The sequence below is a fragment of the Mirounga leonina genome, unplaced genomic scaffold (genome assembly GCF_011800145.1).
Source record: "Mirounga leonina isolate KUSES-001 unplaced genomic scaffold, KU_Mleo_1.0 Mir_82, whole genome shotgun sequence".
Lineage (NCBI taxonomy): Eukaryota > Metazoa > Chordata > Mammalia > Carnivora > Phocidae > Mirounga > Mirounga leonina.
This window is the reverse complement of record NW_023270825.1, coordinates 35,905,531-35,930,498: the sequence shown is the minus strand read 5'-3', so window position 1 is coordinate 35,930,498 and position 24,968 is coordinate 35,905,531. Positions and strand designations below refer to the sequence as shown.

The window sequence follows — 24,968 nt, the reverse complement described above, 5'->3', positions numbered from 1 at the left end:
ATCCTGGAGTCCCGGGATCGAGTCCCGCATCGGGCTCCCTGCTCGGCAGTGAGCTTGCTTCTTCCTCTGACCCTCCCCCCTCTCATGTGCTCTCTCTCTCTCTCTCATTCTGTCTCAAATAAATAAATAAAATCTTAAAAAAAAAAACAAAACTGAGGTACAATTTGCATATAGAAGCTTCAAACTGCAGTTCTGTGAGTTTTGACAAATGCATACACCCATGTAAGCCATGCCCCAGTCATGATGTAACACATTTCTGTAACCCAGAATGTTCCACTGTGCCTCTCTCCTGTCTGTACCCCCCACCCTGGGCAACCGGTATTCTAATTGCTTTCACTGTAGATTAGTTTTGCCTGTTCTTCAAAATTTTTAAGTTAAAAGTGGTAATTAATTAAACTTTGCTGAATTATCTAAAATAACTTTTACATAGGCACTCTGTAAGACAAATTAAGTTTAGCAGGCTTTTGAAAAATCCTAGAGCTATCTAATTTTTGTTTATTTTAATTTTAACAGCTTTTTTGAGATATAATTCACATGCCATGAAATTAAACCATTTAAAGTTCACAGTTCAGTGGTTTTTGGTATATTTACATAGTTGTGCAATCATCACCACCATCTAATTTTAGCATATTTCCATTTTACCTGTTCTTTGACTACATGTAACTGGGATTGTATAATCTATAAAAAATGGAAGCAGTGTGTTCTACTCTTCATCGTTGTTTGTTGTGGTCCGCTTGAATCACTATCAGATTGCAATTTCATTATTCAGTTTTTTCCTTTGACTCTCAGGTACACAAAATATTGTGGGTGCAAATTTCATAAAAATCAGTGAGATGCAAATAAACACATATTCTGCTGCTGTGGAGATAAATGAGTGCTGTGAATTTAGTAAAGTGTTTTTGAATATTATTTTAATATGTATTTAAACTACTTCCTCAGACATGTTTACATGCAGTCATATTGTCGCATTTTATGTGCCAAATTTAGGCCTATGTTTTTCCAACTGTTACGTTTGAGGCACCACGCCAGATCTGTTGCTGACTCTGGAACAGAGACTCAAGCTGGGACGCAAGCGTATAATTCAGTTCACTTATTTCTGACCTGCTGGGGAGCTACTCTTTTCTAATTAATTTTCTTATTAAAAAATAAAATGAAAAATTCAACTGTCCATGAAATCAGATGCAAAAATATATAGAAAACACTCCTGTTTAACAGAAAGAGAAGAGTAAATGAAGATTAAAGGAGAATGGAAATAAGATGTAACATCTTTGGCTTTATCCTCTGGCAGTAAATTTTGCTTTCAAATGTAAGCAAGCAAGAATCTAAGAAAAAATAGTTGTTGCTCACATCCACAGGATAGCCGAACCAAAACGTTTAGTAGCGTTATTTTCAGGGTCTTTAAAATGCTCAAGATATTTTTGATGTCAGTGTATTTGGGTGTGAATAGCTCTTGAATTAACCCATATTTAGAGGTATTAGAAAGCAGTATTCTGAAATGCCTAATATAAATGAGTAATTTAGAATAATGTTCTCTAAAATTGAGGAATAATAGAAATGGATAAGCAAAAAAAAAAAAATAGGGGCTTGCTTGCCTTGTCTCTTTAGCACATTATGTTCAGGTGCTAGTTTCAATCCATTTTAAAATTTAAGGTGTTATGTGCACAAGCAAAATTCCTTTTTGGCACCATGAGTCATTGGTGTGTAACGATTGCATTATTTCACTGATGTTTGAAGTTGTTAATTTTATTGTTAAAAAAAAATCTCCAAGTCTATTTAGGGTAGAGTTTTAAATGTGCGTGTGTTTGTGTGAATTTTAGGGAACGATGAAAGATGCTGTGGTCTGGTTAACTCTACAAGAGAAAAAACTACAGGAAGTCCTAAAGGATTCAGAAAACGAGACCTACTCTAAGAAGTATGAAGTAAGTATGACTTTAAACAGCAATTTATTTGTAACTCACTGTTAGGGAAGAGTAGGATGCTTTTGGAAAAAACATCTTTCAGGGTAATTATTTAAATGCTAAACAAATGCCAGGTTTTAGCCTTGAGTTCTAGGACAGTGCTTCTCACATTTCTGATGTGCGTGTGAATTACCTGGGCAGTCTCGTTAAAGTGCAGATTCTAATTCAGTAGTTCTGGGTGGGGCCTGAGACTCTGCATGTCCAGCAAGCTGCTGGGTGGTGCTGATGCCTGGTCCTCCGGGTACTTTGAATAGTAAGCTTTTAGAACGGGGCGTGGCAAACTGGTCTGTGGACCCCATCATCAGTTTTGTGCATCGGGTGTTACTGGAAGAGAGCCATGCCCACTAAAGTATTGTTCATGGCTGCTTGGGCCAGAGTTAAGTAGTGGCAATAGCCACCATACAGCCCTCAAACCTAGGACATTTACTATCTCGCCAGTTACAGCCAGAGTTTTCCAGTCCCCAGTCTAGAGCAGAAAGAATATTGAATGAAAAAAAGATCAGGAAATCAGAAATGAAGCCAACCCCGAATTATAACAAGATAGGGCCCCAATCAAGGTGTCCTTCGAGGAAAATTGACATGTGTTATTGTCCCCGCGTTTGAACATTTGCTTTGTACCAGGCGCCTTGCCAGCCAGCATTTTACCTGTCATAGCATCTTATGGAGAATGGTATTGCTATTCTAGCCTTACAGATGAAGACAAGACTTAGAGGCACGAAGCGACTTGTCTGAGGTCACGTAGCTACTGAGAGGTAGAGCTGGGATTTGAGTGAAGTCTGGCTTTGAAGCCCTAGCTCTCTTTATGTCCTGGGGCTTCTCCAGGTTAGGCAGTTGCTTCTTGTACTGTCTTGAAAGAGACTAACAGGAGCCAAGGTGAGGGCTCTTCAGCCCCGTTTCTCAGAACCCACTTTCTCTGCAACTCTGCTCCACACTAGTCCTCCGTCCTGAATAAAGCAGACACCCTCTCATGTGCCTGCACAGCACTTAACACCTCCAAGCTCTGTTTCCCTGTCTGAGGGAGTTGGACGAATCCAGCCTTCCCAACCGTACCATGCGGTGGATTGTGCGACTTGCTGGCAATAGCATCCTTTTTGGTTTAGAGGCGTCAGGGAAGAAAGGGGATGGGACAGTCTCATCTTACTTTCATCTGAACTGCATCAGCTTTTGTGCTTCTTCCATCTCTGTTCTGGCCCAATATGGGTTTTTTTAAAAGATTTTATTTATTTATTTGAGAGAGAGAGTGTGCTAGCACAAGCAGGGGGAGGGGCAGAAGCAGAGGGAGCGGGATAAGCAGACTCCCCACTGACTGTGGAGCCCAACTTGGGGCTTGATCCCAGAGCCTGGGGATTATGACCTGAGCTGAAGGCAGATGCTTAACCGACTGAGCCACCCAGGTGCCGTTGGCCTGATGTTTTTTACTGACAAGATGCTAAGCGTCCACTGGAAGTGCTTTGCTCGCACATACGTCCTTGATTTAGTAATGGACCACAGATTCAGGTTTCTAAAACGGCCTTATGAAGTTATTAATGATCAGAAAGAATTACAATAATTATCCCCCGGTTTGCTCGTAAAACTTAATCTTTTTAAAAAAAATTATTTATTTATTTATTTTTAAAAGTAAACTACTCCAAACATGGGGCTCGAACTCATGACCCCAAGATCAAGAGTTGCGTGCTGTCCCAGCTGAGCCAGCCAGGTGTCCCAACTCATAAAATATAACTGAAAATGCTGTCAGTTTTTATGAATAATGTTTGAAATAATATTTATGGAATTGATGACTCTTCAACACTGATATTTCACACAAATCCGAACCAAGGAAAGCTTTATTTATTAAATTTTTGAGGGCAGGGATGAAGTATTTTCTAAGGTCTATATAAAATGACTTGGGAAGAACTGGCTCAGGTGCAGTTAATCACACGTTTACATGGGATCGCTGCTACCATATAGTTCTTACTTATACTCATTCTTATTTTGTCATGAATCCATATTTGGGGAGGACAAACAAACTCACATTTTCCATGCGGCATCATGAGTTGTCCTGTCGAGCTGGGTGACCTGGGCACTCTCTTCCAGTAGAAATCCAACAGTACTGACCTGAGACACAAGCTGTGACCTGTTGTTACTGTGATGGCACTCAGATGATCAGGGTGCACTGATGAAAGATACCAGAGCAGTGAGAGGATCCGGAAGTCAGGGAATTTTACCTTTATCTAAGTAAAAATTAAATGTAACCTACACCTATAGACCTTTACATAGCGGATTACATTTCAGAAACTGATCTGAAATTTCTGTCTTGAAAATATTTTTCTGATTGTAGAGTCTGCTGTCCTTTTTGGAGTCATTCAATGAAGAAAAAAAGCCCTTTTTGGACATCCTGCCAATAAAAAGGAATCTGGATGAGCTGAATGAAGATCAGTTACAGTTGAGAGAAGCCTGGGATGGCCTCACCTACCAGGTTACTGTGTTATATTGATTGAAAGAACATTTTCACGAGGCAGCTTTGTTTGTTGGATGATTACTTTAGACTTCCATGAGGAATTCTGTAAAAGAGTAGATGCTACATTAGAAATTTGGGAGAGTGTTCTTTTATTTTCTCCGTGGCATCATTTGGGTAGTGATTGATATTTAATAGGAATTTACAGCATTCTACTTAGAGAAACTGCTTATCCAAAGTTTTTATATTTGCCATCAATGATTGGTTTGCCACAGTAGATTATCCATATTCTGACTGACCTGCAGCCTCATCTCTATGATGGACCAGGGTCATGTGTCACTATTAATAGATGCTTGAAGGGGGTTAGGGACAAGCCTAGAGAGAATGTGTGAAGATGAATGTGTATGTGTGTCTGAATATATCTATATGATTTCAGTTGTTTGCAGTTTATTGAGATTTGTGTTATGACCCACGATGTAGTGCATGTTTTTTTTTTTTTTAAGATTTTATTTATTTATTGGAGAGAGACAGAGATAGTGAGAGAGAGCAGGAGCAGGGAGAAGGAGAAGGAGGCTCCCTGCTGAGCAGAGCCCAACGTGGGGCTCGATCCCAGGACCCTGGGATCATGACCTGAGCCAAAGGCAGACGCTTAACCAACTGAGCCACCCAGGCGCCCTGGATGTAGTGCATGTTGATGTACATACCATTTGCCCTTGAAAAGAATGTGTATTCTGTAGTTATTTGATACAGCATTATTTCTTTCTTTCTTTCTTTTTTTAAGATTTTTATTTATTTATTTGAGAGAGAATGAAAGGGAATGAGCAGGGAGAGCGGCAGAGGGAGAGGGAGAAGCAGACTCCCCTGCTGAGCAGGGAGCCTGAGTGGGGCTCTATCCCAGGTCGCCGGGATCACAGGATCATGACCTAAGCTGAAGGCAGCTAGATGCCCAACCTACTGAGCCACCCAGGTGCCCTTGATATAGCATTCAACAGATATCAGTTAAGATAAAGATGGTTGCTGGTGTCAGATTATCTATGTCTTGATTGACATTTTGCTTAGTTTTATCAGTTGCCGAGAGAGGGCTATTAAAATCTATAGAATCGTTCCTTCGATGCTGTCGGATTTTGCTTCATGTATTTTAAAACTTTGTTATTAGTTGTGCACACATGATTGTTATCATGACACTGATGAATGACACTTTTATTACTATGAAATATTCTTGTTTATTTCTCGTAATACTGGTTTTTTTGATGTCTACTTAATCTGATATCAATATGATCATTCCAGTCTTATGCTGACTGTGTGATACATCTTTTTCCTTTGTTTACTTTCATTTGAGTCTTTATATTTAAAGTGCATCTCTTATGGGCGGCATATGGTTGGATCTTGCTTTCTTATCCATTATGATGATCTCTACCTTTTAGTTGGAGAGCTTAGTCAGTTAATATTCAATGGAATATTAATATGGTTCAATTTAGGGCACCTGGGTGGCTCAGATAGTTAAGCGTCTGCCTTCAGCTCAGGTCATGATCCCAGGGTCCTGGGATCGAGTCCCACATCGGGCTCCCTGCTCCTTGGGAGCCTGCTTCTCCCTCTGCCTCTCTCTCTCTGTCTCTCATGAATAAATAAATACAATCTTTAAAAAAAAAAATATGGTTCAATTTAGGTATACCATTTTACTCTTTTTTTCTGTTTATTCCCTCTGTTTTTTGTATCTCTATTCTTTTCCTGCCGTGCTTTCGATTATGTTAATATTTTTAGAATTTCATTTTAATTTATCTATTGGCTTTTTGCTCTACTGCTTTCTATTGGATTTCTAGTGAGATTACAGTATACATTTAAAAATTATTACAGTCTGCAGGGCGCCTGAATGGCTCAGTCGGTCTCAGCTCAGGTCATGATCTCAGGGTTCTGGGGTCGAGCCCCACATCGGACTCCCTGCAGAGCAGGGAGTCTGCTTCTCTCTCTCCCTCTCTGCCCCCTCTATCTCTCTTAAATAAATAAATAAAATCTTTTTTTTAATTTTTTTTTAAAGATTTTATTTATTTATTTGACAGAGAGAGACACAGTGAGAGAGGGAACACAAGCAGGGGGAGCGGGAGAGGGAGAAGCAGGCTTCCCACTGAGCAGGGAGCCCGACGTGGGGCTCGATCCCAGGACCCTGGGATCATGACCTGAGCCGAAGGCAGACACTTAACTGACTGAGCCACCCAGGCGCCCCTAAATAAAATCTTAAAAAAAATTTTTTTACAGTCTACTTATACAACTTTTAAGTTATCGTAACTTTTATGTAGAAATCTTGCAATAGTTTCATTTATTTGTCATTCTTTATGCTATAGTTTCTTTATATATAAATACATATATATGCCACAAACATATGTTTTAAAGTCCCCAAGACCATGTTATAAATTTTTGCTAAAAATAGCCATACATTTTAAAGAAATTAAGAGAAAAAAAGTCTCTTATATTTATCTAGATATTTATCATTTCCAGTGGTCTTCATTCCTTTCTAGAGGTTTGAGTTTCCATCTGAACTCATTTCCCTTCAGCCTGAAAAAACTTTTTTTTAACTTATCTTGTAATGCAGGTCTGGCGGAAAAAATTCTCTTAATTTTCTTTGGTTTCTAAATGTCTTTATTTTGCCTGTATTCTTTTTTTTTAAGGTTTATTTACTTATTTTAGAGAGAGAGGGAGAGAGAGAGAGCACGTGCAGGGAGAGGGGCAGAGGGAGATGGAGAGAAAGAATCTCAAGCAGACTCCTTGCTGAGTGTGGAGCTGGATGTGGGTCTTGATCTCATGATCCTGAGGTCATGACCTGAGCCAAAATCAAGAGTTGGATGCTTAACCTACTGAGCCACCCAGGCGCCCCGCCTTCATTCTTTTTTTTTTAAAATATCTTTATTGATGTATAATTTACACACCATACAATTCATTCATTTTAAATGGATAAGTTAAATGATTTTTGGTGAATTTACAGAGTTGCAACAGAGATTTTATGGTCTACAAGTCAAAAATACTCTTTGGCCCTGGAAAAATTTGTCGATCCCTGCTCAAGCCTCTTGGCTGTCAGGAGTGCTAGCCTGTTCTCAGAATAGATGTTTCACATCAGTTATGAAGGGTGTTAAATAGTCTGGTAGCTTAAAAGAGTCACCCTCTCTGAGTACCTAATTTGGGAGAACTGGCATAGCTCCAGAAACCTTCCCATCAAGTGTCAGGGCTCATTGCATCCCCAGCTCATGTTCTTATCACAGCTTTGAAACTGACCCTTGCAAAGGGCAGGAGCTTTCAGTTACAAGTGCTCAACAAAATGGAAGGAGAGGAAGAAGATACTGTCTGTAGAGTTCACGATGTTCCAGGACACAAAGACCTGGCCTAATTTTACTGAATATGATTTGGCAAAAGTACCCACAATAATGAGAAAATCCATTAAAAAAAACTATTTTGCAAGAGTAAGTGCCACAAATTGATCATAGCTTGAAAATCCATTCCTTAGTTGGATATAATACAGCTTGTTGTCTTGGTGTGGCAAAGGAGACATTAATTTTAAAGTCATCAGGTGTGTAAAAGTCAATACCATCCAGGCAATTTCTGATTCAGTTGTTTGAGCACACAGTTACCTCAGAGCATCACAGTAAATGGTTTCATTTTAAGCCAGCTATGCAAAATAGCAATATTCTGTTATTTTGACCTGACAAGATCAGGGCAGACCAGATACAAATTTTCATCCAAAATTACAAAAGTAATTTCCAAAACTAAGAAAGTATGGAGCCAGTTTTTTGCTATGGTAAGTGAGAAAGAAGAGAAATAAAAGGTAAATATCATCTTGTATCTTTCCCCTTCTGACCTTTACAAAGGGTACAGCTCCCAGGCAGAAAGCACAAGTTCCGTTCCATCCAAAATGTATGCAGCTTTCTTTCAGTTGTGAAAAGATCATCAGTTGAATTAGAGCTATTGTTCTTAGACTCTCTTTAACTCAGTCATGTATCAACTTTCTGACTTCTTTTATTTTGGCAAATGCACAAATAACTTGGTTATAATGAAAAAACATATTAAAAATTCATAATGGGGTGCCTGGGTGGTCAGTTGGTTAAACATCTGCCTTCGGCTCGGGTCATGTTCCCAGGGTCCTGGGATTGAGCCCCACATCAGGCTCCCTGCTAAGCGGGAGGCCTGCTTCTCCCTCTCCTTCTGCTGTTCCTTCTACTTGTGCTCTCTCTCTCTGTCAAATAAAAAAAAATGTTTAAAAAAAATTCATAATAAAAATATTTTTTTCATTCTTTTCCAGCTGGAGGCTTAATTGCATATACTTAATGATTTAAAATTGTAGAGTTGCCTTTTGCCATATGTTGTTTGAGAAGATAAACTTGCAAGCAACTAAAGCAAAACAAAGTACTACATGATATTCCTTACATGTGGAATCTTTAAAAAAAAAGTCAAACTTCTAGAAATAGCGAGTAGAAAACTGGTTGTCAGGGCTGGGGGGTAGGGAATAGAAGTTGGTAAAAGGGTACAAACTTCTAGCTGTAAGTTGAGTAAGGTCACATGATGGCTATTCTTGATTAACACTGCATTAAAGCATTAAAATTTGCTAAGAGAGTTGAATTTAAATGTTCTCACCAAAAAAAAAAAAAAAAGATGTGAAGTGATTGGATGTGTTAATTAACTAGATAGTGGGAATCCTTCCACAGAGTATATGTGTATCAAATCACCATGATCTACACTTTAAATATCTTACAGTTTTGTCAATTATACCTCAATAAACCTAAAAAAAAGAGTAAAACAATATGAAAACTATATTTAATGCTTCTAGTTTATGAATAGTTCCATTTGACCTCCTTAAAGGAGCTAGCTTTTTCCTCATTTAATATCTTTATACTTGGGTATTTGCTCATATGTTTCTTTTTGATATTTTCCTTGCATATGGTGGCACTCAATAAATGTTTTTCAGTCAATTAGTGATGAATCAGATAACCCCATTCTTTTAAAAATGTAATTTTGCTTTTTCTTTCCTCTATTTAAAATCAATTTAACTTTAAGAATAGTGGTAATTCATTTAGTAGAACTATAATGGAAAGAGAAATACAGATTTAAAACTCATACTTTCTTTTTCTTTTTTTTAAAACTCATACTTTCATTTGAGGAAGTCATTTGAGTGAAACACCTTTTAATTTGTGCTTGATCTTCATGGGGGTGGGTGTCTTTGGAATGAGAATGCCGTAAAAACCATAATAGAGCTGTGTGAGTTCAGATCAAAAACTACACTCTTTTAAAAAATTTTTATTTAAATTCAATTAACATATAATGTATTATTGGTTTCAGAAGTAGAGATTAGTGATTCATCAGTTGCATATAACACCCAGTGCTCATCACATCATGTGCCCCTTTTAATGTCCATCACCCAGTTACCCCATCCCCCCACCCCCCTCCAGTCCAGCAACCCCCAGTTTGTTTCCTATGAGTAAGAGTCTCTTATGGTTTATCTCCCTCTCTGGTTTCATTTTATTTTTTTCCTCTCTGAGTGGTGTGAAGTGATATCTCATTGTAGTCTTGATTTGTATTTCCCTGATGTTGAGCATCTTTTCATGTGTCTGTTAACCATCTTGATGTCTTCTTCAGAAAAATGTCTATTCATGTCTTCTGCCCATTTTTTTAACTGGATTATTGTTTTTTTGTGGTGTTGTTTGATAAATTCTTTATATATTTTGGATACTAACCCTTTATCAGATATGTCATTTGCAAATATCTTCTCACATTCCGAAGGTTACCTCTTAGTTTTGTTGATTGTTTCCTTTGCTGTACAGAAGCTTTTTACCTTAAGTCCCATTAGTTCATTTTTCCTTTTGTTTCCCTTGCCTCAGGAATTTAGGAAACAAAATAGGTGAACATGGGTGGGGGGGCGGGGGGGGATGCAGAGAAGAGAGAGAAACAGACCTGGAAAGAGACTCTTACCAATAGAGAACAAACAGGGTTGCTGGAGGGGAGGTGGGCGGGGGGATGGGTTAGATGGGTGATGGGGATTAAGGAGGGCACTTGTTGTGATGAGCACTGGGTGTTGTATGTTAAGTGATGAATCACTGAAATCTACACCTGAAGCTGATATTACACTGAATATTAACAAAGTGGAATTTAAATAAAAATTTGAAAGACAAAAAATAATTAAAAATTAAAAAAAAAAAGAATTCCAGGCATCATTGTGTAATCAGTGTTCTTCCAGGGTCTTCCCTGGGCCCTCTCTGTCTGGCTCTGTTATACTGCTGACCACAGTTAACTGTAACCATGTACTTTGCTTCCCCCACTAAGGGATTCAGGCAAGACCTCTGGGTGGTTTTTTTTTTATATTTATCTGATTGACCCTCAGATGTACAGGCTTGTGTTAAACTTACTTTTCTGTTCATGGCACATGGGTCTGGACAAGGCCCTAATCTAACTTTTATTCACTTTAATTTGTGTTTCTTTCTTTCTGTACCCATGCCCTCCTTCCATTTCCCTTTCTCCTTAGCCCACTATTGTGATGTGCTTAAGGTGTATCTTTTTGTTTTGTTTTGTCTTGCAAAATACATATTAATATTTATGTGTTCATGTATTTTTAAATTGGGTAAATTGATGTTATATGTTATTCTGCCTCTTAAATTTTTGAGCCCATGTATTTAAAAAGCCCCACTGTTCCCATGTGTGCACATCTAATTTGTGTCTAAGTGCTGTGCTCTACTCTGTGGTGTGCAACCACTACATGCCCCTTCTCCATTCCAGAAGCTTTTTATGGCTCTATCAGCTATTAGCACAGCAGGTTATTAATAAATGTTTGCAGAATGAATCAATCAATCAATGTGGGAGTGAGTTCTGATGGTGCTTAGTGGGGAAAAAATCCAGGTAGAAGGGACAGCAAGAGTGAACACCTTGGGAATGCAGTAAGTGTTTGGGGAAATAAGTAGTTGATGTTTGTGTGACTCCTGTGCGTGGGGGGAGTGGTGGGAAGGCTGAGGAAGCAAGAGGTTCATTTATTTATTTGAGAGAGAGAGAGAGCACGCTTGAGTGGGGGGTGGGGAGAGGGGCAGAGGAAGAGGGAGAGAGAATCCCAAGCAGACTCTGCACTGAGTGTGGAACCCATTGCGTCTCACGACCCTGAGACAACCTGAGCCAAAACCAAGAGTCAATTGCTCAACCGACTGAGCCACCCAGGTGCCCCTGAAGAGGTAAACTTTAGAAGAGTGTCTACTGAAGCACAGATTTTTGTTTTTTTCAGATTAATGTGTGGAAAACAGAGCTGAATCATGCCTTGCCCTCACCACTGCATCAAATCGAAGCCAGGCTCCAAGAGATAGAGGAGCTTATAGATGAAGACCTGCCAACTTCCCAGGATTATGGTGAAGCCATGGCTCTAATACAAGAAAAAATGACTCTAATCAAGGTTGGAAAGTAAAAAAGAAACATGGAAAAAATTTATGCTTTAGGGGCTGTTCTTTTTTTTTTTTTCTTTAAAGATTTTATTTATTTATTTGAGAGAGAGAATGAGATAGAGCATGAGAGGGGGGAGGGTCAGAGGGAGAAGCAGACGCCCTGCTGAGCAGGGAGCCCGATGCGGGACTCGATCCAGGGACTCCAGGATCATGACCTGAGCCGAAGGCAGTCGCTCAACCAACTGAGCCACCCAGGCGCCCTTAGGGGCTGTTCTTGAGGAAGACTTTGTCCTAGGGAGAAGGGAAGGAAATATAATGGGTATTTGAGTTTGGTTTAGAACAATTCCCTTGGGGATTTTTGGGAGCCAGAGATACCTTCGCTTTCTTCATGGGCATTGTGCTAGTTCAAGCTGGAAACAATAAGGTAGAGTCTAGTAAGTTCTAAAGCAATTGTAAAACCTGACAAAAAGGAGGGAGGAGACTGGTTTAAAATATGAGAGATTGGGTTCTCACTACAGTGGCGTGAAGGAATTTGATATGTGACATTTATAGCATGTGAACATACAAGGGAATGGAAAATCCAAAAACAAAAGATTTTGATAATGCTTTTACCAAAGAAACTAGGGTCTGCCTCTCTGTAAAATGTTCCAGTTTAAAGCACTTCCGATGAAAATACTCATTTGCAAAGTTTTAGTTAAAAAAAAAAGTAAGGGCTTTATGATTTTTTTTGGAAAATGATGCAGTGCATGCCCAGAGCAAATGAGATTAACAAACCCCCAGTTACAGTGTTTGGCAAGAAGTCTGGTTCATGTCATGCTAAATTTCTTTTCAGAATCTGATGGATAAATTTGATTGTCATTTGAATACTCTTCTGGCATTCGAAAGTAGAGATGAACAACATTTACCACTGGTACCACCTAGGAAATTGGAGGAAATGAAAGGACGGTTTGTAACACCCGCACTTCTCAACTGCTCGTACCATTCATGTTTGAGCACTAACACGAAGCCGTGGGGACCAGAAAATTAGAGACTTTTAGATCATTTCTGACAAGTATTTTTGAAATCTTGATGAATAGTACCTTCACATTTTACATAATAGTAATAGTATATCATGCTAACCATACTTGCTCTCTTATTGGATGGTAGGATATGGTGGTGGGCAAAATTCTGGACGTGGAGTCAGAAAATGAGCTCCATATCTGAGTTTTGATAAAGTTAATATCTTTCTGAGCGTATTTGTAAATATTTGTAAATACAAGATAATGATAATCACCCTTTTCATGTCTCACAAGGATCCTGGGTGAAATGGGAGGAGGTATCTGAAAGCACTTTGTAAACTCCAAAATACTATAAATAGAGAGATTATTTAATTGATGGTTGTCCACATCATCTCCTCTTTTCTCATCATTCATAAGTAACTTACTAGAATGATAATAAGAGGGTGTTAGCCTTAATAATGAAAGCTGTCTTAATATATAAATGTTGAAATTATGGTTGCATTCAGTTACACAAAAGTTTACAAATTTAGTAAAATATTTTGGAGATTAACATTTAGTGTAGGATTTTTTTCAATAGGGGAATCATTTTTTCAGAAAATGTTCTGTTAGATGTTTTCATCTCAGAAATAGTTGTTTTATATTTAGCCACAGTGTTTGTTTTACTTTGTTTGTGTGTTTTGTTTTGTTTTGTTTTAAAGAAGATTTGGGGCATCTGACTGGCCTAGTTGGTAGAGCATGTGACTCCTGATTTCAGGGTCATGTTCAAGCTCTACATTGGGCGCAGTGTAGCTTACTTAAAAAAAAAAGATTTGAGGATACATCTGAGTTCCATGTGTTTAAAATAAAAAGCCAAAGACCCAATATTTTTAGAAATGCCAAATAGATTATCTCGCATTCGGTCAATAATATTAAGTTAAACTCTAAAACCTGCAATATTTTCCAGAATCAACAACATTTCGGGGAAAAAATTCATTCCACGTCTAGAATTTCATTACTATAAGTGCTCAGTTCTTGGTTTGCTGGATGAAGTGAAATTAAAGTTGGATGTTTGGAACATCAAATATGGGAACAAAGAATCTGTGGAATTGTTGCTGGAAGACTGGCATGTAAGCTGTTTTATTTTGTATCTTAGACAAGTATTTTCAATGTCTGGGAGCTGGGTATGCATTTTTTCCTTGGCACAATTTCCCTTCACCTTTTCAGGTTTTGAGATGGGTTTTCTTGGTAACTTTCATTAGCTTAAAACTGCCTGGAGAACAGAATTGCAGGTAGTCAAATAACAGACAGTGGGAGGAGGAAGGAAGAGAAAACAGCATTATTCACCTCACCAGGGGAGAGTCAGTTAGCCAGGCTAATTAACATAATAGTTAGAAAATGTTTCAACGTTACTTCCATTAACAATTCCAACTTTCACTTTTTAAATATTTTTTCCCACTCAGATTCATGGTTTCATTCAAAAATTAATTTTTTCTCAGAACATTTTATCTTAGCCTTTCAAGTTGTAAGAGTGGGAAAGAGTACATTTTGTCTTGAGGCTTTTTATGGAGAGGGGGTTTAGCTCTTGCAATTTGTAGGAAAAAAATGTTGCAATGATTTAAATATAAACGCGTTCATTTGTAAATTAAAAGCATCCTAGAAATGTCATTTCTACAGTTAGGATTTATCATTTTTTCTGTTTCCCTCTTTTTGGAATGAGAGACCAAAAAGAAAAATCCGAGACTGTAAGTTTCGGTGCAAAAATTGAAAAACACGATGAAGAGAGATTTATTTACAGTGAATGATTTAAACACTGTACATTCCTGAATAGGAAGCATCATTATAAATTTGACTAGGTTTTGAGTATCTTTCTTTCTTTTGCTTTCTTTGATTTTTCATTTTTCCATTTAAGTAATCATAGCATTGGTGCTTAATAAGTATACAATAAATAGAGGAGTTTTTAATTAACTCTATTTTTCCGTAACAGAATTTGCTTGCATAGGACACATAATTTGACTAGTGGTAGTTTCTCAAATGTTTTTGTGTGATGGATGGTATCTATTTATAACATATTCTAGTATGTCTAATAAAAGTTATTCAGTATTAGTAAAAATGTGCAAAATAAGAGAAACTGATATGAATTATGCAATATTAATAAATATATGAAATAGATTTTGGGGTGTCTGGGTGGCTCAGTCATTAAGCGTCTGCCTTTGGCTCAGGTCATGATCCCAGGGTCCTGGGATTGAGCCCCGCATCGGGCTCCCTGTTTGGCGGGAAGCCTGCTTCTCCCTCTCCCGCTCCCCCTGCTTGTGTTCTCTCTCTCACTGTGTCTCTCTCTGTCAAATAAATAAATAAAATCTTTAAAAAAAATTTATGTCTCTATCTGGATATCTTGGCACATTTGTAATAGTAAAAAACTGTCAACGTTTTTTTTTTCCTTCCCCCCACCAGAAATTTATTGAAGAAAAAGAGTTCCTAGCTCAACTTGAAACTTCCTTTCAGAGATGTGAAGAAATCCATAAGAATTTAGGTAAAGCTGTACAGTTACTTTTTGATGGAATGACCATTACTTAAAAATAGCATTTTATCTGTTTCACTTACTTTATACCTTAATGTTTTAGGAATTGGTTTTACATATGTGTTTTCTTTGGAAAATCCTTGTGTTCACTTTTAATATTGTCAGAGTACGTATTTATTTCACCACTGTCAATTAATATGCAAATATTTTTCTTACCAGTATGATTTTATTAATAATAAACTGTTTTCTGAGATTACCTTCTTATTTTGTTAACATTATAGCTGGAGAATATCAGGATATTAGTAAAGAATATACCACGGTGGAATATAATATTTGTACGTATAGAAAAAATATATATAATGTGAAATCCACTCTACAGAAAGTTCTGACATGTTGGGCTACTTATGTGGAAAACCTTCGCTTACTCAAGGCTTGTTTTGAGGAGACAAAGAAGGAACAGATTAAAGAGGTATTTTCAGTCTAATGGTACCTCCTCAATTTTACTTTCTTTCTTTTTTTTTTTTCATTTTGTTTGGAGATTCTCATTTTCAATCCAAAAATTAGAGGCCAGAGGACAGTAAGTATGACTCTTGGAAAAATTCTTCAAGGTATTGGAAAGAGTTTAGTTTCTTTCTAATATAATTGCCAAAAGGAAGTTTTCTCCTCATTTTAGGTATTACACACACACACACACACACATACAGTGTAGCTTTTGAAAGATATATTGTTAAGTTCTTTGGAAAGAAAATAAAGGCCTTGGAGCATTTGATAGCTTATAGATACATTTAAAATAAACTGATATTTTAAAAAGTTTTATTTTTCCATTTGGATGAATACCTTTTAGCTCTAAAATTTCCCTGCATTTCTATAGGAAGAAAATGCAGAATACCTTAAACTTATGTGGAAAGGTATGGAAGAAATTTCAATGTAATTCAATATTGTTTTCATTTGCTAGTCATGTAATAATCTGTTTTATGATTATTCTCTGAGGTAGTTTTTCTTTCTTTCGTTTTCCTCTGTTGCAAATGGATATAGACAGCCTCTCAGATTAAACATTTTCCAAATAGAAACTAAAGTTACTCAGCTGAAAATGGGCTGTTTATATGAAAGTAAAATTTGTGGTAGGTGTAGGAATGCAAAAAGAATATTTGAAAGGTTAGTGAGTCATTCTTCCTGTCACCTGTAGTGATTCTAGAAATCCAAATCTTTGGATTTCAACACTTCTGTGTTTAAAGATCTTTTTTTTTTTTTAAGTTTTTATTTAAATTCTAGTTGGTTAACATACTGTGTAATATTAACTTCAGTTGTATAATATAGTGATTTAATACTTTCATACAGCATCCAGTGCTCATCAGGACAAGCACACTCCTTAATCTCCATCACCTGTTTCACCCATCCCCCGCCCACCTCCCCTCTGGTAGCCATCAGTTTGTTAAGAGTCTGTTTTTTGGTTTCTCTCTCTCTCTCTGTCCCTTAGCTCATTTGTTTCTTAAATACCACATATGAGTGAAGTTATATAGTATTTGTCTTTCTCTGACTGACTTAATTTGATTAGCATAATACTCTCTACCTCTATCCATTAAAGATCTTTTATGAAAATTCACATAACTGAGAAAAATAACACATTAAGCCTTGCAATTCCCAAACTCTGTGCTAAGGTGCCCTGAACTGCCAAAGAGGACTTTCAAGATAATTTAAATTTTTGAGGGAGACACAGCAACATCAGTCTGTTGGATACCATGCAGCAAATAACTACCAAGTGGTTTGGACCCGCCTACGTAGAAAATAAGACCTATAAGATGAATCTTCTGACCTAGGGAATCTATGAAAAAATTACTGAGACATTTAGGGCACTGTGAACTGATAAATACTTGAGAACCTTTGCTCCGAGTTCATTAACCACTTAGAAAGATAGAACATCAGATGCTTCCTAAAAGTTCAGGACCAGGAGTGATGACAGACAGCGGGTGCCTGCCAATTAGTGATTAGGAATGAAGAGCTGGTCCAACAGGGAAGGGAAGGCTCAGAGTCTCTGCAAGAACCTCACACTCACTTTTGCTTAGAATCAACCTTAGTAAAGATCTATTATGGATAATGGAAAGGCAAGTGTTATGTCATTAAACTATGTTGCTTCTATGTTGTGTAGGTTCCCTTTGAGACACTATCCCAGTGGAATGTAGAACATACAACTTTAAATGAAGTGGGGAATTTCTTAATTCAAGTCAGTAATGATGAAGTTGGATCATCTATTTCTAAAGAACTGAGAAGGCTGAATAAAAGATGGAGAAAACTTGTTACAAAAACTCAGCTTGTAAGTTTTTTTTGTTTTATTTTTGTTTTTGGTAACAGCTTCATCGAGATATAACTCCCATCCATACAGTTCACTCATTTAAAGGGTGTAACTCAGCGATGTTTAGTATATTCAGAGTTGTGCGGCCACCATGGTCATGAATTTTAGAACATTTTTGTCACCTCCTAAAGAAACTCTGTACCCATTAGCAGTCACTCCCCACTTTCTCCCAGCCTCCCCAGCAGCCACTAATCTACTTTATGTCTTGTAGATTTGCCTATTCTGGATATTTCATACAGATGGGATCATATAACATGTGGTCTTGTGTTTCTTGACTTTTTTTAACTTAGCATGTTTTCAGGGTTCGTCTGTGTTGTAGCATGTATCAGTACTCCATTTCTTTTTATGGCAAATAATAGTCTATTGTATGGATACCCAACATCTTATTTATTCATTGATCAGTTGATGCACATTGGCTTCTTCCCACCTTTTTGACTATTATGAATAATGTTGCTTTGAACATTTATGTACAAGTTTTTGTGTGGACATGTATAGCTTTCTAGTTGAAATTCATTTACTATTATAGAACAACATTAAGCGTTTCTGCCTACTGATTTCAAGTTCCTTGAGAACATATGCTGAGCTTTATATAGCTTTATAGTTAGGATACATAGTGCCTTATAAAAGCAGACCTTTAATAAACAATTTTTGAACTTAAATGATTAAATTAGTCTGTTTCTTGTTCTTAATAATTGGAGACTGAAGTGTTTTTTGGGAGATGCTTATACTTTATAACATTGTTATTAAGTGATAAATCCCAGAATATATCGAATATATTATGTTCAATTATTGTTGGTAATAATATATCTTCACATAAAAAATATGGGCTTTAAATTTCATGACATTTTTTATAGGAGATGAATCTGCCACTTATAAAAAAACAGGATCAACCCAATTTTGACAATTATGAAAATACTCAGCTATCTAAAGAAGAAAAACCAACTGTTGATTTTTTGACAGATATGTCAATAGAACTTCCTGAAAATCATAATCAGAATATAAAGGTAAAATAGTCATATTTTATGTATTTCATTTGTATATAGAAATAATTTGGCTATTTAAAAAAAATTTTTTTAAGTAGGCTCCACGCCTAGTATGGAGCCCAACTCAGAGCTTGTCCTCATGACCCTGCAATCAAGACCTGTGCTGAAATCAAGAGTCGGATGCTTAACTGACTGAGCCACCCAGGTGCCCCAACTCAGCTATTTTTCTTTTGATAAAACCATATTGTTGAAACAATGGTAAATGTGATTATTGGATAACATTTAAAGTATGGTCATTTTCCACTAGAACGCTCAAGTGGATCCCTTCATGAAGGAGCTTTCAGTGTTCAAGTCTGTGTCTCTCACTCGCTGAGGACTTCCACAGACATGCAGAAGCAGCCGTGACTTCTGAGCTGTGGAAATGGAGTTGATATTTTCTTCAGATGACTTTTGATTGTGTTCAGAGATTGTCTAGCTTTGGTCTAGCCCCTGGCCTGTGTCTTGCTTCCTTTCTGTACAATGGGGGACAATATAATTTTTATTTCTTGTTTTGTTGGATAATTTGGAGAATGACTTTAGATTATAGACAAGACTGTGGAAAAGGAACAAAAAAAATCATACACATGTAAGATATAATACCTGTGATTTGGGAAATGTGCCTCCTTCCAAATAATAATGGATCCAATGTCACTTAAAGTAACTTTTCACTGGCTTTGGCCAGTGGCTATGATGGAGTGCCAATGTTTCCCACCATCAGGAGACCTGATCAGAGAAAATCTTGAAAGATCTGAAATTGTGCAATATGCTTTTAGAGTATAAGAATGCAGAATACTATATTCCTCTAATACATTTAAGATACGGTCTGATTAGCAACAACTTTAAGAATGTATCTGTCGTGTAAGGTGTAAAGCTGTAGCATAACAACCTATAGGATACTGAGACATGTTTAATGGGAAAAGGCTTAATTGTGTTGAAACTGGATTCTGAGTCTCTTCTTGGTGATGTTTCACAACTGCTATTGCTCAGAGTTGTATTTAGTTAAATTGTATATGAGTCTTAGAAAGGTCTATAGAGTCATTATCCTAATTTTCTAAACTTTAATCTTTTTATCTGTAAAGTGGAGATGATAGTAACTAAATGATAGGAATGATATTATCATTAAGAAAATATATGTGAACATGGAGCGCCTGGGTGGCTCAGCTGGTTAAGCATCTGCCTTCGGCTCAGGTCATGACCTCAGGGTCCTGGGATCGAGCCCCGCATCTGGCTCCCTGCTCAGTGGGGAGTCTGCTTCTCCCTCTGCCCCTCTCCATGCTTGTGATCTCTCTCTCTCTCTCTCTCTCTCGCTCTTGCTCTCTCTCTCAAATAAGTAAATAAGATCTTAAAAAAAAGAAAATATATGTGAACAATTTTTTTACTTTTTAAAGTGATAAATATCATAAAGTGCTATTATCATTGTCTGAAAACTAGGTTTTAAGTTACTAAAATATGTTGAATTAGCCATCTTCAGGAAAAAAAGAGATAACTTTTTTTTAACTGAAAATTATTTTATAATGTAAATGTTGCCATCTTCTTAGCGATAATTTTGAATGTTGTAGGCCGGGGAAGAACATGAAAAAGAAAATGAATTCATAGGGCAACTTAAAGTGGCTGAAGATGTTGAAAAACTCATTGGACAAGTGGAAATCTGGGAGGCAGAAACTGAATCTCTTTTGGAGTTTCTGAGACATCAGGAGGGTGTAGATGCCTCAGTGGAAGAACACTTGCAGGTATGAGTGTAAAAGTATTATAGATTTCATGGTTGTGGACTTATGTATTAAGATAAATACAAGATTTTAAAGTAAATAGTAATGTGGTGTGCCTGGGTGACTCAGTTGGTTGAGCGTCTGACTCTTGATTTCGGCTCCCGTAGTGATCTCTATCTCGTGGGATGGAGTCCTTCATTGGGCTCTGCGCTCAGTGGAGAATCTCCTTGAGATTCTTTCTCCCTCTCCCTCTGCCCACCCCCCCACCCACACTCACTCTCTCTATTTCTAAATAAATAAATAAAATCTTTAAAAAATGTAAATAGTAATAGGACTATTGTTTGAATTTTCTTTGTTCAGACTTTTAAAAATTGTATGGATTGTCATCCCTGGATCATTTGCTGAGATTTTGCTTGAAGACAGAGGATAGATTAGGAGACCACTAATAATAGCTATGACTTTCAATTCTTGAACTAATTTTCCTAGCTACAGAATGGAAATTAAAATATTCTCTTGTTTCCAAGGGCAATGAGGAGATGAGTAAGGATATGTTAGATAGGTCAGTGCAGTGTGAGTATAAGAGATCTATGCTTTGAAAGCTCACCCACGTCGCTTCTCGGCCTTTCGGCTAAGGTCAAGTGTGAAAGCTCACCCACTGATTAAGCCACTTTCCCTTCCTTCCTTGATGCGGGGAGGGTGACGGATGTTGTTAAAACCTTTCTGTCTTTATTCTCTGGCAGTTTGGCTCATTGAAAAGCAATGAGGCAAGAGTGTGTTTTAATTCATTCAGTTTTCCTGGGAAAGAAGTTACAGTCGAGGTTTTTACTGAGTTCCAGCTCAGCTATAAAACTTATGGAGCATGTCATAAATTACAACAAGGTGGAAAGTTCCTGGAATAAAGGAATATTTATGTAATTCTTTTAAATCCACATTTCTGAAAGGTGTATATATAGCATTTTGTGTTTTCATGGTTTATAAGAATGGTATTTTTTATTGCTTTGAAAGTATTATATAAACATAACTGTGCCATCTGTCAGTGCTTTTATTTATTCTTATTTTTATTTTAATATTTATTTGCTATATCTGGAATTTATTTTAGTGAAAGAAATGAGTGAGGAATGAGAAATTCAATATTTTAAAGCCTCTTACAAACAATGAAAATACAAACATACTAGAATATACCTACGTTTACAAGGAATTAAGTAGATCTTTATTAGAGCAAGATATATGGTGAAGTAAGAAATGCAAATTACTGAGCAGTACAGGTTATGTGATTTTTTAAAACGGTTTTTAAACAGTTGCTTTTTTAAAAATTTAAATTCTAGTTAGTTGGCATACAGTTCAATATTGATTTCAGAAGTAGAGTTCAGTGGTTCATCATTTACATACAATAGCCAGTGCTCATCATAACAAGTGCACTCCTTAATACCCATCACCTACCTAGCCCATCCCCCACCCACCTCCCTCATCAACCCTGTTTGTTCTCTATAGTTAAGTCTCTTATAATTTGTTTCCCTCTCTTTTTGCCCCCTCCCAAATGTTCATCCATTTTGTGTCTTAAATTCCACATATGAATGAAATCATGTGGTACTTCTCTTTCCCTGATTGACTTATTTTACTTAGCCTAATATACTGTAGCTCCATCCATGTTGTTGCAAATGGCAAGATTTCATTCTTTGATGGCTGAGAAGATGGAGTGTATATACCCCATCTTCTTTATCCATTCATCAGTCGGTGGGCATTTGGATTCTTTCCACAGTTTGGCTATTGTGGACATTGCTGCTTTAAACATTGGGCTGCATGTACCCCTTCGAATGTATATTTTTGTATCCTTTGGGTAAATACCTAGTAGTATAATTGGTGGATCATAGGGTAGTTCTATTTTTGGCTTTTTGAGGAACTTCCAGACTGTTTTCCAGAGTGGTTGCACCAGTTTGCATTCCCACCAACAGTGTAAGAGGGTTCCCCTTTCTCCACATCCTTACCGACACCTGTTGTCTCTTGTGTTAATTTTAGCAATTCTGACAGTTGTGAGGTGGTATTTCATCATAGTTTTTATTTGTATTTCCCTGATGATGATTGAGCATAAAACGGTTGCTTTTTTTATACTTCATGCTTTTATATCCATAGAAAAATGTGTGTTAGGATATACAGATAACTAATTCTGTGTTGATCCTGAATTATGCCCCACTCTTAGCACATTTCCTGTTGCCTAGTAGATGCAAACCAAGTATTTTTAAAATGAATGTGTGAATGATTGACTTAAATGACAACTAAGCGAGGAATGGGGAAGAAGAGCTTTTTCTTTACATTCTATACCTTCCCATTCCTGAGTTTTTTTATGTGAGATTTTGTTACTTTTATAATTAAAAAGAGAAAAAAATTGAAATTATAAATGAATGTGCTCAGTGTAGAACATTTAAATAATGCACAAAAGTATAAAGAAGAAAATAAAAATCATCATGATTCCACTGCTCTAAGATAAATAAAATCAGCATTTACTTAGTTGATATTAAACAATGTAATTTCTATATTATCATACTCATACCACCTTTGAATTGTAATTCATTTTTTTTTGCTGATTTGATAACTAAGAAGCAGTACCTTGTTATTATTTTAATTTGTACTTATTTAATTACATGTAAGTTTGAGCTATCTTTTATGTATTAACCGTTTGTTTCTGTGAATTATCTGTTCATGTGTTTTCTGAATTTTGGGGGGGGGTCTTAGTACTTCTCTTACTGAATGTCTAAGTCTTTGAGTCATGACACATTTTCATTTGTGTGGCAAATATTTTCACCAAGTTGTTGACTTTTAAGTTGTTTATTTTATTTTACATAGAAATTAAAAAAAAATTTTTTTTAAAGATTTTATTTATTTGACAGAGAGAGAGATAGCGAGAGCAGGAACACAAGCAGGGGGAATGGGAGAGGGAGAAGCAAGCTTCCCACTGAGCAGGGAGCCCAATGCGGGGCTCGATCCCAGCACCCTGGGATCATGACCTGAGCTGAAGGCAGACGCTTAACGGCTGAGCCACCCAGGCGCCCCTATTTTACACAGAAAATTTTTATGTTTTTGTTCCTACTCTTACCCCTAAAAAGGTCACTTCACATCCAGAGAGAGTGTATCAGTTTTCATGGATAATTTCTTCTGTTTTGTAGTTTCCTATTTTATATGTAACTTTCTGATCCATCTGAGATTTATTTTTAGTATGTTGTAGAAAGCATGGTTTTGAAAAGATTTTTTTTCCAATAGTCAGTTTCTCCAGTAACATTTATTGAATTTCCTTCCAACTGATTTGACTTAGAACAACTTCATTTTAAGGTTTATTACTATTCTCTCAACTTATTTTCTGTCTATTGGCATTGTATTACTACTAGGCTTTAGTTTATTGATATGCCTACTCTATAATGAATAATCTATAAAAGACTTTGTTTCTCAGAATCTGTACTCATAAAGTTTCAAAATGAAGTTTTAAAATAACATTTTTAGAGTACGGATTTACCTCATTTTAGATGAATAGTTAACTTTTTATGATGTCATGATGAGATTAAGGCTAATGTTTAACATATAATCAGAATATTTATTGTGGTCTCACTTTGTTTTAATAGCATCTTATTGCCAAAGGCTCTATGTATGAAGAGCTTGTGTCCAGAACTGAAGATACCTTACAAATGGATATACAAAATATTTCAAGCCAGGAGTCCCTTCAACATGTTCTCACAGTTGGGCTTCAGGCAAAGATTCAAGAAACCAAAGAGAAAGTTCAGGTCTCTCGTTTACTATTTCCTATTTAGTGAATGTAGTCTTTAAAAGTGAGTGGTCAGTGGCAGGATGGGGAAGAGAGGGAGGGGTTGCCCTGGAGGTTGGGAATGTTTTCTAAAATATTACTTTTGCATTTTACATATATATATTTTAAATAATTTAGAACGTATTAGAAAATATCAATATAGTAAATAGGATATTCTATCCAGTGGGAAAATTAGACTTACTACTCAAAGAATGTATTTATTAATTTATAACCCACTAAACAGGTGGGCCAGGCATTGAGAATTTTTTGTTTTTGCAGATCAATATGGTAAAATTAGTTGCAGTGTTAAAAAACTCAGCTGATGCTTCACCAAACCTGGATGTCAGGCTGAAGGTGGAAGAATCACAGAAGGAACTTGACTCGTACATGACAAGGGCTGAGCAATTACTTGGACAAAGAGAGAGCCGGAGTGAACTAATTTCAAAATACAAGGTGGGACTCTTTCAACCATCAAATGTAGGCTATTTATTATTGGCTACCTATCTCATTTGAAATCAAGATATTTTCATCGCTGTAATTACACACAAAGTTATTGTAACTTGGAAAAAATCCCCAGTTTTATACGTTGTTCCCAGAAACGATTAAAAATAGACATTAACATGAAGAATTTTTTCAATTTAAATTTTATCATAGACTTGCTGAGTGGACTCAGTGGTAGAGTGTCAGGAGCACAGCTGATTCTATGATATTGAGCATGAATTTAATTTCTCTTGCTTTTTAAATCAGTGAAAAGGGCATAATAATTCCAGCTACCAAATTTGTTGTGAGACTTTAACTGAAAATAAGGCAAATAAA

The 24,968-nt window shown here is 36.7% G+C and overlaps 1 protein-coding gene across 7 annotated transcripts in view; it reads left to right on the top strand.

Moving 5' to 3' along the window:
• Nucleotides 1-24,968, top strand: part of SYNE2 (spectrin repeat containing nuclear envelope protein 2) — a 325,741-nt gene that overhangs the window by 94,694 nt on the left and 206,079 nt on the right. For all 7 annotated transcript variants that reach the window (XM_034992810.1, XM_034992812.1, XM_034992813.1 and 4 more), the window contains exons 10-21: nucleotides 1,818-1,919; nucleotides 4,276-4,413; nucleotides 11,636-11,800; nucleotides 12,622-12,734; nucleotides 13,731-13,893; nucleotides 15,218-15,296; nucleotides 15,566-15,753; nucleotides 17,431-17,595; nucleotides 18,489-18,638; nucleotides 20,216-20,386; nucleotides 23,974-24,132; nucleotides 24,432-24,605. In XM_034992810.1, coding sequence (XP_034848701.1) covers nucleotides 1,818-1,919; nucleotides 4,276-4,413; nucleotides 11,636-11,800; nucleotides 12,622-12,734; nucleotides 13,731-13,893; nucleotides 15,218-15,296; nucleotides 15,566-15,753; nucleotides 17,431-17,595; nucleotides 18,489-18,638; nucleotides 20,216-20,386; nucleotides 23,974-24,132; nucleotides 24,432-24,605 — 1,767 coding nt within the window. The remainder of the gene's footprint in view (nucleotides 1-1,817; nucleotides 1,920-4,275; nucleotides 4,414-11,635; nucleotides 11,801-12,621; nucleotides 12,735-13,730; nucleotides 13,894-15,217; nucleotides 15,297-15,565; nucleotides 15,754-17,430; nucleotides 17,596-18,488; nucleotides 18,639-20,215; nucleotides 20,387-23,973; nucleotides 24,133-24,431; nucleotides 24,606-24,968) is intronic.